General features: G+C 35.7%; 1 protein-coding gene across 8 annotated transcripts in view; it reads right to left on the bottom strand.

Moving 5' to 3' along the window:
- LOC149559227 (uncharacterized protein At2g39910-like) overlaps positions 1-20859 on the bottom strand; it is an 87430-nt gene that overhangs the window by 55242 nt on the left and 11329 nt on the right. For 6 of the 8 annotated variants that reach the window (XR_016365129.1, XR_016365128.1, XR_016365127.1 and 3 more), the window contains exon 3: positions 10484-10570. The exons of the other annotated variants lie outside the window; for them this stretch is intronic. Coding sequence is in view for 3 of the 6 variants with exons in the window: in XM_089833151.1 (XP_089689277.1) it covers positions 10484-10570 (87 nt within the window). In the remaining 3 variants the exon portion in view is untranslated. The remainder of the gene's footprint in view (positions 1-10483; positions 10571-20859) is intronic. 8 annotated transcript variants of the gene reach the window in all.

Genomic DNA, 20859 nt, shown 5'->3' on the forward strand with positions numbered 1-20859 from the left:
AAATTGATTACAATGTTTTAAGTTAGAGGCCAAGGTAGTTCACTGCTTTGATTTGGACTTGTATGCTAAGGTGCACAACTTTAGGGCAAGATATAAGGACTTGCTAATCACTAAATCACTTCTTCAGGGCAAGATACAAAAGGAAAGATTACAATTAATTGTTATTGTTGAATTGAGGGAAGCACATTCTTAGAAATGTTGATTATAGCCACCGTGTTATACATCTGAAACTGACTTGATCACTATTTGTTTGCACAGTCACACCTTTACACTTCATAACATACCATACACAATCGTATCGACATCATACACAATGTTTGAAAGATATCCACCTTTATATATTAATCACAACCCAACATGACATCAATTAGGTTGGCCTAATTAGATATAACATGCAAGAGTTAAACCTTCGGTCCCAAATTTATTCTCCAAAGCATGCTCAAAGAAAACAAAATGTGAGGCATGAACACCATGTTAGGACACCTTTCATTCAATCTTAGAACATTGTCTTCAACACCAAATGTTACCACATGGACCAAAACAACAAAAGGTGGCTCCAATGAATAGATCTGTTCGTGCACATTAGCTAAACAAACACAAAATGTAGTGCAAAATTCCACAACCACTATGGATGGTCAACACAACATTGCTAAATACTGACGTATCAAACTCAAAGAACTGCAACACTTGAACAATTGAAGGAGGAATGCAAAGCATTCCTTGAAATTGATACACTGGTGTTGTGAGGTTTTCACACCATCGCCCCAAAATTTTTTGGGGACCCCCTTTTTAAGGCAAGCCTTGGCAATTTTTGCGAGTGCTGGGAATTTTTCAATTGCCTTAGCAAGATTTGGAGTGGTCCAGAAGTTTTTGAATTGACAATTTTTACACCTTGGACGCCTTCGGGCTAGGAGAGGATTTGTTTTTTTTTCCCACCCGGTGCAATACTAGATTTTCTAGAACACGTAATTATGTCCCTAGGCCAAGCAGAATTTAACAACATTTTATCGATGGTTAAAATAATTTTTGGCAGGACAAATTTGCAAATTTTGGACTTGGATGGATTTTGAAAATTTGATATAATTGTATAAGCTTGAGCATTTTCAAAATGAATTTTGGATTTAGTCGTCTTGGAAACTCTTGAAATTTTTTGGTGAAAAGAATTTTGATAGTGAAATTGTATTTGGTGTTTAAATTTTGACTGCCGGGAAAAGGATTTATTTTGTTAAAAAAATTGAAATTGTGTTGCAAAATTGAAATTGGATTAAATTGCAAAATTTCATTAATTTGGTTGAAATTTTGCCTAGAGGATTTTAGAAATGTTAAAGGAAATTGGTAATTTGGAATTGAAAATCGATTTTGGCTTGATAGATTTGATTTTAATGATATTTTAATTACCAAGGTGTTGTTAAATGAAAAATTTGACATCTCCTAGGCGTATCTTATTTCTATTTTGCAAATTTGCATCAAACTGGCAATTAAATGGACCAATTTCACTATAGGGCTAAGTAATTTTAATGTTGCATTTAAATCTGGGCCATTAATTAAGGGACTAACTTAATTTTGTTTTCCCTCTAGGTAGGTTGGCCCACTTGGAGAGGCATAGAGTTTGGTATAGGAGGGGCTTTCCCCCTCTTATTTCTTCATTCATTCTTTCCACCTCCTCTTCCAAGTTGGAGTGATTTTCTTCTAGGGAGCAAATTTCCAACTAGGGCGATTTTTGGGGCCTGATTTTTCCCCCTTGGTTGGGCGATTTTTGTCCTAAGGCAATTTGGAGGAGCAGATCTGAATTTTGGCAAGTTGGGCGATTTCTGACCTAGGTCGAATTTGTGGTGAAGAGGCCTGATTTTTGTAGGATTGGCAACAATTTTGAAGTCTGATTTTTCCTCCAAGGGCTGCGATTTTCTTCAACTTAGGCGATTTTATTTGGTGATTTGGCAAGCCAATTTAAGGTCTGATTTTTGGAAAGTGTGGGCGATTTTTTGAGTTGTCGAAATTCTGATTTAGGGCAAATTTTGCAGGCAATTCATTTGCTAGAGATTCATTATTTGCAAAGAGGACTGAAATTTTTGAGATCGAATTCTAAGGTAATGAAGAGGCTTGGTTATTGGTAGAAGACAAATTTATGGTAAGATTCTCATTCATTTTTAGAGGTGAAGATTTGTTTTAAAGGCGGATTTTATTCATTGTTCTTGCTTGGTTCATTTCCCTTATATTCTTCTTGCACTTTTCATCCATCACTTCATCATTTCCATTGATAGGCTGAAGTTGGGAGATATAAGTGTAGATTTCATGATATGACACTTGGAGAGGCAGAAATAAACTAGACCATCCTAAGATTGAAGTTGTAAGATATAAGTGTAGTCCATTCTAAGGTAACGAAGAGGCAAAAATAAGTGGTAATCCCACCCCTAAGATTGAAGTTTGGAGATTGATAAGTGTAGAGATAGGATTTGGAGAGGCAAAAATAAGCTAGATTCCATCAATAGAGAGAAGGTTGGAGATTGATAAGTATAGTCCATATCATTTAGAATGAACGGACATAAATAAATGTTTAGGATGGTAGATGTTAGTGCAAGCAAGAACCCAAAGGGAATGAATACCAAAAAAGACAAGGAAGACATGATGCCTAAGACCACCTTCTCAAAAGTGAAGTGAATAAGCATCCTTATCTCTATATCCCCTATAGGAACCAATCCACTTGGGTATTTTTGGCTCCTAGGCTTGAGCCCAATGCAAGCACTTAGTATTCCTAATGCTCAAATGAATTGAAGGCTTCCCATTCACTGATTGCAGTCTTTTGTCACAAGAAATAATAGATATGTGTTATGTGAGTTTTCTATTACTGTCTGGTAATGGATGCCAAGAGGAATTGCTGGAATTATATTCCCTATGCATGAAGATAACGATCACAGACCATGAATATCGCTGATGGTATGTTTTTTCACTTGCTGATTGGATACTTCTCCTTTTGTTGTTATAATTAATTTCAATCAATTTCCACTATTCTTTTTGCCTAGTGATTGCTTCCTAGTTGTTTGATGATCTTCTAAAGGAATTGCTGGCTATACACAACTCGCATCATTTGTCTTACTCAAATGGGGAAGCTTGTATATCCTCTTGTGATCGATTTTGTAATTGAATCTCTTATATCCACAAGTTACTTCCTAGTTGAAACTTGATACAGATTACTCGGATGATATTTGTTTGAACTCCCAGCAATAGAATGGAATGTGTTTAGATGTTTTGTGTGTTGCTGATTCCTGATTTTGTGTTTTGCTATTCGTTTGATGCGATGATCTGAAGGCTGTCTGATGAAGCTTGACTTTTTTACATCGGTTTCTTATATCTTTATATTCATCATGTCACGACTCCCAATAAACCCTTTCCAATTTGGGTTTCCCAAAAGTCGTTATCTTATGGCTTTCACTAATTGTTATATAATATATTAATTCACGCTTCTTCATTTAGATGTTGTTTAGCATCTCTTCCCTATGTGTGTCAGCTAATAATAAACATATGCACCTATTTAGGTGTTGAATATATGGAAATTGTGTATGTATAAACAAGCTTTATTTGACGTAATCAAGAGCATAAGAATAAGAATTATGGCTATGTATGTCTTATATATTATATTTGCTATATATTATCTTGTATGTTATATATAATATTATATTATGTATATAATAATGACATTTTTTATGGATTATCAGTTTATGTATTAATTGATTTATATTATGTCTATTATCTATTCACTATTTATTTATTTATTGTATAATCCAATGTTACTATAATTTATTGTTATTTTTTATTTATATTTTTATTATTGCAATTTATTTTATATTTTAATATTATTATATAATAATATTAAACTAATATTTAAGAATAGATTGTAATGTATTACTATATTATATTATAATATATCAATTATATTCGTTCATTTATATAACTAATTTATTAATAAATTATATTATAGAATTTATTATTTATTCATTTATATTTACTATTTCTTATTGAATTCTCATTCAAGAAGGGGACATCACAGTCGCTAAAGTCAAAATTGTTGTGATTGAAATCAACCATGGTCGGGAAGTTGTGTTCAGCATGTGTGTACCGGAATGGTGTAGTATCAGTTGTATACATATGTGTTGGCACAGGTGTACATAGACTACTCAAGATGATTGTATATGGTATATCTAGATGTCTTGAGACTTATCTAGTGTGATAAAGAAAGATTTAGGTGCTGCAACATGAAAATGGCTAAGTTTGATTGTTCCAATGAACAAATTGTGAAATAGAGTTTAGCATATTGGTCTACATCGTGGTACACTATCATACCATCCTATAGTTAGACTATGATGTTGGTAGATATAAGAGATTGTCAGATCTCATTTTCACGGTTCCATTGAGTTTGCACTAAAGATTATGGTGTTTTTAAGTATCAATGTAACAAAGCTAGTTGTTGATGTCATTTTTGTACCACTACATAACATATAGCGATTGAATACTTGATACGAAATATCAAACACTCAATCCCTCTCTTGAAAAGTAAATACTCATGAAGAACATGAGAAAAACTCCAAGGTTTCCTACACCTTTGGATACTAACTCAGTTATATTAATGTGATTTGTTGGTTAATCACGTAGGCAGGCTTACATTGTTCATTCAAGGATTGTCAAACTCTCATTGTGATGGTGATAATGTCTGGCTTTGTAAAGTATATGAGCACCAAATAATATTAATGGTGATGATGGAGGGTGCGTGTTCAAATGACTTATGCCTTCCTAACTTTCTTCTCGATTGAACTCCAACTACTATACTACTTGTTGCCTTACTCCCACTCCTATGAAAGGAAAGATTAGCAAATGGACGGGGATCAAATCTGATGAAAGCTTACCAACGGCTCTACCTCCATAGATGCATTGATTCAAGGGAAAAAAAGACTAGATTACCACGCAAGGCTTCCTAACAAGTTGCTAGGATGCTAGTGGCCTAGTTTATAGATCCCTATCAAACATCCACTAATATCACCATACAACTACCCATCTATTCTTATTCTTACTTAACAACTTCTTGAAATAAAATCTATTTTAACAATTTCAATGAAATTTAACCCTAACTATTGGAAGTAGAAACCATGCAATAACACCAAGTGTCCCTAATCACCATGCAAGTCACAACAATGATAAGAAAAGCAATTTTGGTATTATCTTAAGCAACAATTTTCTTCAACCATCTACAAATGAAAGCAAATGGCCTTATATAGGGGCCAAAATTACAACCAACAATAGAGATTAAGAGGCAAAATCAATGATCAAGATCGAATCCCAAAAACCCTAATTAATGTGATTTGTTGGTTAATCACGTAGGCAGGCTTACATTGTTCATTCAAGGATTGTCAAACTCTCATTGTGATGGTGATAATGTCTGGCTTTGTAAAGTATATGAGCACCAAATAATATTAATGGTGATGATGGAGGGTGCGTGTTCAAATGACTTATGCCTTCCTAACTTTCTTCTCGATTGAACTCCAACTACTATACTACTTGTTGCCTTACTCCCACTCCTATGAAAGGAAAGATTAGCAAATGGACGGGGATCAAATCTGATGAAAGCTTACCAACGGCTCTACCTCCATAGATGCAATGATTCAAGGGAAAAAAAGACTAGATTACCACGCAAGGCTTCCTAACAAGTTGCTAGGATGCTAGTGGCCTAGTTTATAGATCCCTATCAAACATCCACTAATATCACCATACAACTACCCATCTATTCTTATTCTTACTTAACAACTTCTTGAAATAAAATCTATTTTAACAATTTCAATGAAATTTAACCCTAACTATTGGAAGTAGAAACCATGCAATAACACCAAGTGTCCCTAATCACCATGCAAGTCACAACAATGATAAGAAAAGCAATTTTGGTATTATCTTAAGCAACAATTTTCTTCAACCATCTACAAATGAAAGCAAATGGCCTTATATAGGGGCCAAAATTACAACCAACAATAGAGATTAAGAGGCAAAATCAATGATCAAGATCGAATCCCAAAAACCCTAATTAGGGTTGCCACCCCATCGGCCAATGAGAAGATGCCACCTCTCCAATGGAGCAATGAAAGAAAAGGAAAAGTGGCAACCAATGAGAAGGCACCAAAATGGTAGCCAATCAGAATCAGACACCTATCCTACCCAAGAAGAAGGAGAATTTGCCACTTGGGCTTACATCAAATGAACTTCTAATATAATTCTACCCTTTTCTTTCCTCTTTTTAGCCAAGGCAATCAACTTCGCTAACCTGTCGTTGACTTCCTTCATGGGAGGGCAAAGTGTATGCTTCATCTTAAGCTCAGCTGAATTCATCATGTTGCTTGTCGCTTGCAGTCTCTTCTCATGATCCTTCTCATACTCTTTCGCATATCCGATAAAGGCATTAAGGATGGCAAGGGTGCCCAAATGCTTCTTCTTAATGGCAACCTTCCCCAACTCATCCAATCTCAACCCAAACTCTCTCTCATTGACGTTCTCCTCTTTGATATCTTCAAAATCAAGTGCAGCCCCAACATCGCTCATCATGGTTGAAATGGAAGTGTCAATGCCTAGGATGTGTTGTGCAATCTCATTCAGTATCTCTTCAAGTATCCTTAATCTGATGGTAAAGGCAATATACCAAGACTCCACCGTACTCATTCCTCCTTCATCCACCAACTTGGTTCTTTCCAAATATCTCTCCGCCTAGGAATAGCTAAGTCCTTGACTGGAAGGAAATCCTTCCACTCCCCTTCAAACGTTTTGAATTTGTCTCTAATAGCCACCAATGACCTGAATGTCGAGATAAAAGAAGGCAAGAAATTTCACCCATCTTGGATTATATCATTGATCCAATCTTTGATTTCGTGCAACTAAGCCGATATCTCTTCTATGTTGCTCCCGTTGTCTTGTGGAAGGGGATACTTATTCACTTCACTTTTGAGAAGGTGGTCTTAGGCATCATGTCTTCCTTGTCTTTTTTGGTATTCATTCCCTTTGGGTTCTTGCTTGCACTAACATCTACCATCCTAAACATTTATTTATGTCCGTTCATTCTAAATGATATGGACTATACTTATCAATCTCCAACCTTCTTTCTATTGATGGAATCTAGCTTATTTTTGCCTCTCCAAATCCTATCTCTACACTTATCAATCTCCAAACTTCAATCTTAGGGGTGGGATTACCACTTATTTTTGCCTCTTCGTTACCTTAAGATGGACTACACTTATATCTTACAACTTCAATCTTAGGATGGTCTAGTTTATTTCTGCCTCTCCAAGTGTCCTATCATGAAATCTACACTTATATCTCCCAACTTCAGCCTATCAATGGAAATGATGAAGTGATGGATGAAAAGTGCAAGAAGAATATAAGGGAAATGAACCAAGCAAGAACAATGAATAAAATCCGCCTTTAAAACAAATCTTCACCTCTAAAAATGAATGAGAATCTTACCATAAATCTGTCTTCTACCAATAACCAAGCCTCTTCATTACCTTAGAATTCGATCTCAAAAATTTCAGTCCTCTTTGCAAATAATGATGCTCTAGCAAATGAATTGCCTGCAAAATCTGCCCTAAATCAGAATTTCGACAACTCAAAAAATCGCCCACACTTTCCAAAAATTAGACCTTAAATTGGCTTGCCAAATCACCAAATAAAATCACCAAAGTTGAAGAAAATCGCAGCCCTTGGAGGAAAAATCAGACTTCAAAATTGTTGCCAATCCTGCAAAAATCAGGCCTCTTCACCACAAATTCAACCTAGGTCAGAAATCGCCCAACTTGCCAAAATTCAGATCTGCTCCTCCAAATTGCCTTAGGACAAAAATCGCCCAACCAAGGGGGAAAAATCAGGCCCCAAAAATCGCCCTAGTTGGAAATTTGCTCCCTAGAAGAAAATCACTCCAACTTGGAAGAGGAGGTGGAAAGAATGAATGAAGAAATAAGAGGGGGAAAGCCCCTCCTATACCAAACTCTATGCCTCTCCAAGTGGGCCAACCTACCTAGAGGGAAAACAAAATTAAGTTAGTCCCTTAATTAATGGCCCAGATTTAAATGCAACATTAAAATTACTTAGCCCTATAGTGAAATTGGTCCATTTAATTGCCAGTTTGATGCAAATTTGCAAAATAGAAATAAGATACGCCTAGGAGATGTCAAATTTTTCATTTAACAACACCTTGGTAATTAAAATATCATTAAAATCAAATCTATCAAGCCAAAATCGATTTTCAATTCCAAATTACCAATTTCCTTTAACATTTCTAAAATCCTCTAGGCAAAATTTCAACCAAATTAATGAAATTTTGCAATTTAATCCAATTTCAATTTTGCAACACAATTTCAATTTTTTTAACAAAATAAATCCTTTTCCCGGCAGTCAAAATTTAAACACCAAATACAATTTCACTATCAAAATTCTTTTCACCAAAAAATTTCAAGAGTTTCCAAGACGACTAAATCCAAAATTCATTTTGAAAATGCTCAAGCTTATACAATTATATCAAATTTTCAAAATCCATCCAAGTCCAAAATTTGCAAATTTGTCCTGCCAAAAATTATTTTAACCATCGATAAAATGTTGTTAAATTCTGCTTGGCCTAGGGACATAATTACGTGTTCTAGAAAATCTAGTATTGCACCGGGTGGGAAAAAAAAACAAATCCTCTCCTAGCCTGAAGGCGTCCAAGGTGTAAAAATTGTCAATTCAAAAACTTCTGGACCACTCCAAATCTTGCTAAGGCAATTGAAAAATTCCCAGCACTCGCAAAAATTGCCAAGGCTTGCCTTAAAAAGGGGGTCCCCAAAAAATTTTGGGGCGATGGTGTGAAAACCTCACAACACCAGTGTATCAATTTCAAGGAATGCTTTGCATTCCTCCTTCAATTGTTCAAGTGTTGCAGTTCTTTGAGTTTGATATGTCAGTATTTAGCAATGTTGTGTTGACCATCCATAGTGGTTGTGGAAGTTTGCACTACATTTTGTGTTTGTTTAGCTAATGTGCACGAACAGATCTATTCATTGGAGCCACCTTTTGTTGTTTTGGTCCATGTGGTAACATTTGGTGTTGAAGACAATGTTCTAAGATTGAATGAAAGGTGTCCTAACATGGTGTTCATGCCTCACATTTTGTTTTCTTTGAGCATGCTTTGGAGAATAAATTTGGGACCGAAGGTTTAACTCTTGCATGTTATATCTAATTAGGCCAACCTAATTGATGTCATGTTGGGTTGTGATTAATATATAAAGGTGGATATCTTTCAAACATTGTGTATGATGTCGATACGATTGTGTATGGTATGTTATGAAGTGTAAAGGTGTGACTGTGCAAACAAATAGTGATCAAGTCAGTTTCAGATGTATAACACGGTGGCTATAATCAACATTTCTAAGAATGTGCTTCCCTCAATTCAACAATAACAATTAATTGTAATCATTCCTTTTGTATCTTGCCCTGAAGAAGTGATTTAGTGATTAGCAAGTCCTTATATCTTGCCCTAAAGTTGTGCACCTTAGCATACAAGTCCAAATCAAAGCAGTGAACTACCTTGGCCTCTAACTTAAAACATTGTAATCAATTTTCATATAGTGAGTGTAATTCTCGCTGTGATTTTATCCACATTGGGTTTTCCACATAAGAATCTAGGTGTCCTTGTACGTTGCTCTTTTTGTTTTACTTATTTACTTCTACACATGTTAATTGCAATGAATAGCTGATAAATGGTTAAGTTCAAATATCTTTGCATCAATTTATTGAACATTGATGGAGATACACATGCTTTTATCTTCATTCATTCATGAGAGATTGTCACCAATTGCTTCCAAGTATAACACCTCTAAGACCCAACAATTCAATGTGTTAGTTGTCCTTCCATAAGCTACGGTCTTTTTACCCTAGAACTTCTCTTTTAAAACTTGTGTTAATTTGTAAACCTGTTGACCTGTTATGGTAGTTTGCGAACATTAATCCTTTCTTCTTGTTCTTTCTTTCACATCTCAAACTCTTAACTGTGACATACAATCATGGAATTTACACAGAACTAGTTTCTCCATACTCGTATTGTTTGTCCTTGTAATCAATTAATATTCTTTTTTTATATATTTTTTCTTTCAATCTGAGGCATTCAAGAAAGTATATTCTTTTAACAAGAACTTTAAAAAAGAGTTCTTTTAAATCTCTTCATAATTAGATAGTAACCCATCTCATATTTTTACAGGTAATAATTACATTGTGGTGGAATATTTAGGTTAAATATGCATATGCCTGTAGCTGTAACAAGTCTAGATGCCATGAAGACTGGTGTAGTTAGATTTTGCTACAGGCATTTTTACACTTCTAGAATATATCAAAAATACAAAGAGGTAATATAAGGTGCTCCTTAAATCACTACCATAGCAAAAAATAATAAGCCTAACCAACCAATTTAGAATTTAAGAATGCTAACCTTCACATCAGGAGACCAATGATCCAAGGCGGTTAATGCACAGGGAACAATGAGCGTGCTTGATGGTCCAAGATATGGATATTTAACCTGTAATGAGAAAATAAAAAGAATGTCACTGTTTTATATTCAGAACAAAGGGCATCCTTCCACATAACAGATAATAGATTTATTCTTTGCTCGTTATAATCTTTATCCAGAGGCAATCTGAATGCCCACATAGAAGCTTACAAATATAAAACAGAGAGAAAAAATAACATTGTTCGCAATGCATAATGCCTTAAAAGTTTGTCAAAAGTTTCCTATTGAAAACAAAATAATATACTGTGAAAGCAATCAAAACAAAAAATATAATTTCACAGCAGTCCAGGGTTAGTCATTGGATACTATTAAAATCACAAAAAACATAAGAGAACGGTATAGAAATAGGAAACATCTAATCATTGATAAGAAATTGTCATTGTAGAACCTACTTCGATAGCCCTCAAAATGTGCAAAGAGTTTGAAAAAATAAATTGGTGGTAACTTCATACAATTATATATACTTGTGAGGTTTACACACCATCACCTCATTGCAAATGGGAACCCCCTCTGTGGTCTTAGGTGGTTTTAGTTGGTAGCAATTTTCAAGTTTCCAAGTCGAAGAGATGAGTGTGGGAAACTTGTGCCCACTAGGTAGTCAAGTTTGTCTAGGATATGGGTTTGGGCTAAGCTAGTCAAGTGTTATTTGATGAAATGAGTAAGAATCATTAGAAAATCATTCTCCCAGCTTCAGTTTCACCTTAGAAAGCCAAGAAAGGTTATGGGAGATTCCACTGCTGAAGGGGTGTTGAATCCTGGAATTTGGCTAAGTTTCTGTTTTTTTAAGATCTCCCAGAATCTAGAATCCTTGATATAACTCCTAGGAAGGTGAAACCTATCTCAAACATCCTCACAATATTTATATGAAATATAACTTAAAGTATAAGTAAATGTAACTTGGATGTTATATTTTATATAAATCCTCTTGCCCTCTAAGTTGCAGAAACTAGCTTGAAAAATTTAGGAGTTTACTTGCAAATGAAAAATCCTAGCACTAGGTCAGAATCCGACCATGTCCTGGGATTCAAAAACCAAGCCAACCCCGAAATTTCATCCCTTTTTAAAACAACTCTCGAGTGCAAATTGAAGAGAAAAATGAAGGAAAAGTGCAAAATGATGTTTTTTTGAGATTAAAGTGTAAATACTAAAACAAAGTGAAAATCCTTAGTTAAGGACAGAATCGGCTGCCTACCTGAGGTTCCCATCCTAGGTGGCATCAATTTTCCACCCTCAAACATGAGCAATTCAAGGCATAGTTTGTGATCATCATTCAAAGCAAGTCCAACCAAGACATAAATAAATCAATGAATGATGTTGAAATAGAGCAATTTGCAAAAAAAAATGGTGATGATAAAAGATGAAAATGAAAACCCTAGAGGAACGGCGCAATCCTTTGCCCCCTTAGGATTCATAATCCTAACACCATCAAGATTTCTACCTCCCTTAATCAGATCAAAAAGAGAAAGGAATTTAAAGCATAGTTGGCAAGATGATCCTAAGCAACAACAATCAATGATGACCATATCCATGGGGGAAGTAGTGAAAGTTTGGAGGCAAAAAGGAAAGGATGAACCAAGGAGTGGTCAGGGAGGAGCGAAATCAAGTGCCATCCCAAGATTCCCAGTCCTCAACAATGTCAAATCTTTGCTTTATCTTAGTGAGCAACATTACGATGAGAAGAAGTGACAAAGTCAAATGCAAATCAAAGGGGAAATAATGGAGATACCGAGCTTAGAAACATGACAAAATCAGTCCTAGGGAGACGGCAATATTCCCTGCCTCCCTATGATTCATGATCCTAAGACTCTTATGAACTCCGCCTTGCATCCATAAGGGAAAATATGAGGAAATGAAGGGGGTGGAATGTGGATTGCAAGTGTAGGAACAAGAAAAGCCAAAAGAGAGAAGTTACAAAAAGTTTTAGGCTCAACTTTGAGGCAATCAAATAATGAAGTGATGTAAAGTAAGAATCCTAGAGGGACAATGAACCCTGTTGTGTTCTTGGGATTCCTAATCCTAGGAAAGGTGGGATTCCTGCCTTGGATTCACGGCTTTTAAAATACGCTAGGCCAACTTGCATAGATAGAAATAAATAAGAAGGATGTTTGCTTGAAACCATCAAAATTGGCATATAGAAGGTGAAAAAGAAAAATCCTAGGAGGACAGCAGCATACACTGCCCCTTTAGGGCTCTTAGTCTTGATTAAGTCAACATTTCTACCTCGCATTGATGCAAAAACATGAAGCCATGAAGAGTAAAGTGAAGGAAATGAAAATAAGATCCAAATTCATGAGGAGTTAAGGTAAGCTTTAAGCCCAATATCAAGGCAATCAACATTAAAGAAGGCAAAAATCAAAAATCCTAGAGGGAAAGCGGACTCAGCTACCCTCTTAGATTCTTAATCCTAGAAAGGGCTACAATTGCGCCCCAACTAAGCAAAGAATTTTCCTAGCCTCATTCACAATCAAGACCAAATAAGAGAAGGGAGAAAATGATGAAATGTTTACTATAAGAAAATCAAGAATGTCTGAAGAAAATTCTAGGGAGGAGACAAAATCCACCTACCTCCAAGGATTCAAAATCTTCTAACATACCTAAACTCTTTCCATCTATAAGGACAAAATGCTAGCTTGAAAGGGATTAGAGACATGTCTTTGACCCCAAAATCGCACAATGAAGAAAGAGAATGAAGGATAAGAAGCATGGGCAATGATATTTAGGAGAAAGAGGGTAAAATCAGACTGAGAGAACGCCTAAAACAACTCAAGGTCATTTGATTTTGATCAAGAAGTCAAAAATACAAAGTGAGGATGCTATTAAGCAAATGAAGATACAATTGAAAAATGTGATCGGTCTGCCCATTGACTGACCAGATTGTCTCACACGTTCTGCAATGCCAGACAAGATCCTCGAATCCATCGCCCATAGATTTCGACAACTTTTAATTTTTGACATTGTAGACTGGCTTTGTGTACTAGCTTGTGTACCATCTTGAGTACCACATTCAAATGGAATGGTTCCTGAGTTTGGTGCACTTGACCAAAACAAATCATTCTAACTACAATGCTCATGTGTCCCCTAACACCTTCGATCGCGACCATGTCCCTCACGTGTTTGTCTTCTACTATATGCTTCTCAATATGTAGTCTTCCAACCTTCGATCCCCTTGACTTCCTTCGACATGATTTTGCCCCATGAAAGTCTCTACTTCCTAGCAGCGTAAGTGTGAGATGTCCCAAACGGTGTCAATTATTCTCAATGAGTTCAAATAGCTCGTCACCTTCTACTACTCGTGTACAGCCACCCCTGTTACATCCCAAATTTTGCCCTAATTTTTTATTTGATCATAATTGTTGGTTTAACGAATTATTTATTTTCCTAATCATGTGAAATGAGTTAGTTATTTATATACGTTGTACCAGTTGTTAACAAATTATTTCTCTTCTTGATCGTGGGAAACGAGTTAATTAATTATATACATTGTACCAACTGATAACGAATTATATCCTTTCATGATCATGTGGAATGAGTTAGTTATTATAGATGTTGATGAAATAACCAGTGACCTATAACTGTTGTTAAATAATTAGCAGTTTTTTTATTTGAATTATCGATCAATATATTTTTGAATTAATGTGTTGGCGAGAATGTTTTTACTTGGGTGATTGCAGGAGAAGACTGAAGAGAGGGGAAGCATTGCTAAACGGGATCATCGGAATGGGATGATTGTTTGGTTCAGTCATCAGGATCAACAAGTATGACCTAAGACTCCCTTAGAAAGGATACGATGACTTGACCACAGGTTACATTATGGGACCGCATGAGCTATTTGGAAAACAATGTAATTAAAACATAAAATAAACTAAATTAAAATATAATTCGTACCTTTATAGAACTAATATTAAATCTTCTTATTTTATCATTATAATAAACACTTAAATACGAAGACATAAATATAAAAATGAAATGTCACCAATAAATTATAATAAAATAATCTAATGATGTCACCTCATCCTTATACACACATGAACGTATAGAAGAGCATATTATATTAATAAAATAAGTTCATAACCTTTCAACTTCTCCTTATTTCTTTTCCCTCCTCATTTCTCCTCCTTTCAAATCGAAATTCTTAATGCATCCGAATAGACTTCTTGGAAACGGATGGAAGCCGAGGAGACTCGGCTTAGTTATTAAGAAGTCGTGATCAAATTAGGAGGCTCATACTTCTTCCATTTTTTGTTCTCTCCATCCTCTACGTCTGCGTTTGAAACACTCTCTCTCTGCTGAATACCATACTTTTTGCACCCCGAATCCATGCAGTATAGAAATATATTCACCGTCATATTTATCATTATTATCGGATTGAAGCCAGAATTAAGCCTTAGATTTGCGGGAGTCAAGATACAACCAAACTCGCAGGTCATGAATCCTGTCAATTATATTTCTTGTTTTGGTAATCCATGATAAACTGATTTGGAGTGTGATTTTTTAGCAAGATTAAATACATAGAAACAGTGCTAAATGTGAATCGATTTTTACTAAACTTAGCTAATGCATAAAGAAATATAGCGAACAAATTGCATATGTTTTTCCAATCCTTTTTCTTTCTCATTCTGGTTTGATATCCACCCTCAGCCGATTAAGACTGATAAGTAGATATAAATCCATAATGCTAGCTATTGTAATCTGAGGTGTATATGAAATCAATCACCAAGTTAATCCTGAGCTTACAGCGATTATAAATACCTTGGAAGTTGTAATAATCATAATTGTTGAAATGAATCCATATCATCACACATGCTTTAATAAACTACCAAGCATATTCAGAACACTTTGACACTGACGAATTCATCTAGCAATGAAGCCATAGCAATGGTGAAGAGGTGTAAAATTAAATCAGAATCATGCGGACACTAAAGAATTCACCCGGCAGAGAGGCCAATGAATGTTGAAGAGGTATAAATTAAATCTGCAAAATAAATCAAGAAATCAAATTGGCATAAATAATTAATAGCTCATGCATGCCCCGCAATGGAATTTGTTGTCAAGTTGAGTGGTGGAGATCAGGTTCACGAACCCAACTAAAATCCTTGGCCAAGGTAGTTATAGGCATATGTGCCAATCATGAGATCTTTTTGTTTGTCCATAAGCATCAGTTATATAGGTATAACTGATGGGGCACTCAAACCACTGGGTAGCTCGGATGGCTGGACTTAAGAACATCTCAAGCCTGATCCCGAGGTAGGGAGGGTCGTTCTATTAATATAGGATGTGCGAGGATAAGTATGGTCCGAAGTTGAGAAGTTAAGCCTATGTCAATGCTTCTCCTCTCACCAATGCCGAGGCTTGAACAACAAGATGAAGGGATTCCTCTATTATTTTTGTATCTTCCTTTGCACTTTTACCTTAAATTCCTTAGAAGAATAAATAGAAAGTTCAATTCCATTTTAATGGATAGTCGTTACTTTATTTTCAGCTAAATATGTTAACAGTTAGAAATGTGTTCATTTATTATTTTGTTATACATGAATTACAGTTAGAATGGTAATCAGTTACTTGTTAATCAGCTTCTTAGGTGTTTTAAATTGGTTATGAAAATTCGTTTGATCATTGTCATGTCAAATGGAATTAGTTACTTGTTAATCAACTTATTAGGTGTTTTAAATTGGTTATGCAAATTCATTTGTTACAACCCCCTTTGGCATTGTTCAATGTGCATCCTTTGGTACCTCCTTCAGCACACTCACTTCGGCAATTCCTAGATTACCTTCTCCTCCTTTAGGAAATCCTTCAACAAGTCTTCAGAGTTGTCATCTCCTTTTTGCTTCCACCAACATCAAGGCTTTCTAAATGACCTTGTACTCATCTCCTTGTCCCCTCGAGATATGATTTTTATCTTTATTCAAGGCTATTGGCATTAATTATTCCTTTAGTAGAGTTTGAGGATGCATTGCCACCTTCAGCTTTTGTCACGCTCCTCTTCCCCTCGAGTATTTTCCTCATACTATTGTAGGATTTGTTTATGATGGTTTTCTCTAGTATCTTCTTGTGTGTTATGAAGGGCAAGAAAGTGTTCTGCCAATAGCCTTGGTAAGTGGCATATCAAAAGGTCCACCGCCAAACTCGTGCACAATTAAGTCCACACCAAATTTTTAGGAACTTCTTCCCATCTTACCTCCCTTCATATATATGTTTCAATGGATGCTTGCAATATGTTCATACACTCCACCTTGAATGTTCTTTCTCCTTCAAACAATTCTTTGCTATTATGTGTCATTGTTGCTCACTAATTGGTCCATTACATTATTCTTCACACGTAACACTCCATAATCATTCCCAGATTTGTCTAGGGAACGATGCCAAGTGTTTGCCCCATAAGGTCTACGCTTAAAACAAATAATAGGTGTCCCGGACATAACAATAAACATGTGCAATATGAGAGAACTCACAGGTGCATGTTTATTAATCTCATAAATACTTACAATGTATCTCAAAGTAACATCAGTACTTTCATTTCATCACGACAACATCTCTCGAAGATAAGTACATGGATATAAATAGAGGTGTTGAGGGGATGCAAGTGCCATCCATCAGCAATTGTTGCCCAATGTGATATCCCCATCAAAATAAAAGTATAGGATACAATAGACTGCTGGTTTGATTGTCAAGATTCATAGCAAGAGGTTGGATCTAGAAAGGAATCAGGATTAATGCTTCTAATTTGTGGTCCCTTAGACCAATGGTCTCGTGGATGTCATTAAAATCCTTCATTCATTCATTCATTCAAATAAGAATCATATAGTTCAATAATAAATCAATAAAATAGTAATAGTATAAATAATGATATAGTTAATGATTTATTAGAATCATACTATAATATTGCATAATATATTATTATAAAAGTATGAGATAAAATATTATTATTAGTAATAGTAATAATAACATATATTAATAAGAAATGTAATTTATATTAGTATTATTAATATAATAGATGTAATTAATATAATTAAAACTATTAATATAATAACTTATAATATTTATTTATGAAAGGACATGACTCTAAGAATGAAAAGCTATATATAGAATATTAACATTGAGAAATTAATAAATTATTAATTAGATATGGAAGAGAGATATATCAAACGAGTTTACAAACAGTCTAAATAGAGAAATTTGGATTATTAAATTAATTTTCTGATAGGGGTCATTACTGATGGTATCGAAGCTGGCTTTCTTGTTCATAAATAAATTTTCAAGAGGGCTTATTTGGAATTTTTACTAGAATTTCTTAGACATGTTTGCAAAAATAAGTGTGTTGAATTTGAGAAAATAAGATTATTTCCTTCAGTCCGTATACTAGAAATCAAGGGTTGAGTTTTTCTTTGAGTTCTTTTTTTAAGTACTGAGTGCACCGGGAAATATTTTAATATTTGAAGGAGCTTTTATTTTTAATAAGTGGGCCACGTGTTGTGAAAAATATAAGGTTGAAGCTTATATTTGCTCAGTTATTATCCTTGGCGGAGATTTAAAAGAAAAAATTGCCGAGAATTTTATTAAGAAGACTTTGATTTAATAGTTTAAGATATATTGTCGGGCCTTCATTGTGTGATTTGTATATAATATATTTGCCATGGAACTTGGACAAATATGGCAGGCTATCAAATTTGTATGTTTAATATTGGGATATTTGGCAGTACCAAGCAAGGAATAAAAACATTTTGAGCTAAGATACTGATTCGTGGGTGTCAAGGGTGGCTTCTGCATCCGAGACGGACGGATGCCGGATGCGCCCGAATGCCCTGCGGGTGTTGGCCGGAAGCTAGTCGCAGGCAACTGGATGCGTGGGGAAGCTAGCTTCCGACCATTTCCCCACACATCTGGTTGCCTGCGACTGGCTTCCGGCCAACACCCGCAGGGCATCCGGGAGGGCCCAGCGCCGACTAAGCCCAAAAGAAAAAAAATTTTAATATTTTTTCACTTAAACTTGCATTAAGACATGTGATGGAAAGCATTTTTTAAGTGTTTTTGTTCACTATGAAACCCTAAAATGACCCTAGAAGTCAATATAGAAGCATTTGCAAGAGTCATTTTAGAACTTTGTTTGCACCTACAGCCACTCCTTCATTGTGAAGCTAAATTCAGCAATTTCGAAGAGGATCGATTGAAGAGGGAGAGATAGCTTTCTCAAAGAAGTTTAAACCATTCAAGGTAAGTGATCAATCGTTTTGTTGAGTATTTAGATGAATTTTTTTGAGTTTTTGATGATTTTTTTAAAGTTTTTTTTCAATTTTTTTTTTTGAAAGATATGTAGAAGCAACTTTGGGTATCTATTTAAGTAGTTTTTCTCACTTCTTTCCACTTGTATGCATGATCATTGATGTTCATAGTTGTTAGGAACTAATTAAAATTTATTTATTTTCTTATAAAATAGGTTGCAAAAAACTAGGCAAGAATGGATACCGGTGGTAGTGCTAGTCAAAGTTCAGTGGGGGGCCAAGGAGGGGAAGGGACTGATAATTTCGAAATTGATCCTTTGTGGAGACATACAACACGGATATCACAGGTTTCAGGCGGTGGCTCATACTATTGGAAGTGCAATTATTGTCAAAGTAACAAAGGAAAACCTTTCAATAGCTCATATTCCCGAGTGAAGCTTCATTTTATGGGCCCTGCTGGCAAAGGATTTGGAATGTGCAAAGACAAAAATGGTACTAGGATGACTAGTGCGGAAATACTTTCATTTGTAAGAGAACAAAAAGCTGCTGATGCATTGATCAATAGATCAAAAAAAAGCTACTATCAAGGTCCTTCCTCAAAGAGCAAGCCACAGACACCCACTGAACCAATTGCATCCTCCCAACACCCATTCTTGCAAGTACCTGTGCCAAGAGAGGATGAGGAAGAAGTGGGAGTTTCAACCCGCAAAAGAGGCCCATTGCACACCGCATTTAAAATGGAGGCAAGAGACCGCGTTGATGAAGCTATTGCATGTTGCCTCTATGCAAATGGGCTTTCTTTCAACTTGGTGAGGTCACCATATTGGTGGCAGCAATCAAAGAATCACCAGCTGACTACACAAGCCCGGGCTATGAAAAGGTGCGTACAACTTTATTGCAACAAGAGAAGGCACATATAGAGAGAGACCTTCAACCAATCAAAAAATCTTGAAAAACTTTGGCTCTAACTATTGTGTTAGATGGTTGGAAGGATACAAGAAACTGGCCAATGATTAGTGTGATTGCAATTTCCCCCAAAGGGGCAATGTTTTTGAAAGCTATAGATTGTAAGGGGCAAGTGCAGTATTCAGAATTCATTTCTAGAATTCTCATTGAGGCCATCGAGATGGTGGGTAGTGAGAATGTGGTACAGGTGGTCACTGACAATGCCAAAAATTGCAGGGGTGTGGGTGCTTTAGTTGAGAGTAGGTATGACCATATTTTTTGGACTCCATGTACTGTTCACTCCCTTAACTTGATCATGCAGAGGATTGGCACTGAAGTAAATTGGGTGAAGAAAATATATGAAGAGGGGGAGGGCATACAGATGTTTGTGACCAACCACCACATGTCACAATCCATTTTTAGAACATACTCCAAATTGGAGTTGCTGAAGTTAAATTAATTTTTTTAAATTACTAAGTTTCATGGTTTTGTAATTTAGTTAAAAATAAAAATTTATAATTTTATTGTCAATTGACATATTGTTAACTTGCTTAGGTTGCTGAGACCCGTTTTGCATCTCATACAATTGTTATGAGACGACTCCTCAAGGTAAAAGATGCATTAAGTCAAATGGTCATCGGTAATCAATGGGGTGTATGGAAGATCTCAAATTCAGAAAGAGCACAAAGGATCAGGGATTTGATCTTGAATGAGAGTTGGTGGGCTCGTGTGGCATATGTATTTGATTTCACCGAGCCCATCATGACTATGCTCCATTTTGCTGATACAAATACACCTTGCTTGGGGGATGTGTATGATGGCATGGACACCATGGTTGAGAAGGTAAAACATTCTATACAAGCACATGAGAGTGACGCCACACAATGTGAAGCCTTATGCAAACAAGTGCAAGCAATTATCCACCATCGTTGGAATAAGATGACTACCCCATTGCACCTCCTTGCATATGCCTTATCTCCTAGGTACTATAGTGAGGAGATAGTTGTTATGCTGGGTAGAGTTGCAACATTTGCGGATGAGGAGGTTGTTGAGGGGTGCCACAAAGCCCTTACAAGACTCTTCCCATTGAAAGAAATGCATGAAAAAGTGAGGGAAGAATTTGGGTTGTTTGCT

Source organism: Cupressus sempervirens, chromosome 5 (assembly GCF_028749045.1).
Source record: "Cupressus sempervirens isolate cs-2001-9-10 chromosome 5, ASM2874904v1, whole genome shotgun sequence".
In the NCBI taxonomy this organism is placed as follows: domain Eukaryota; kingdom Viridiplantae; phylum Streptophyta; class Pinopsida; order Cupressales; family Cupressaceae; genus Cupressus; species Cupressus sempervirens.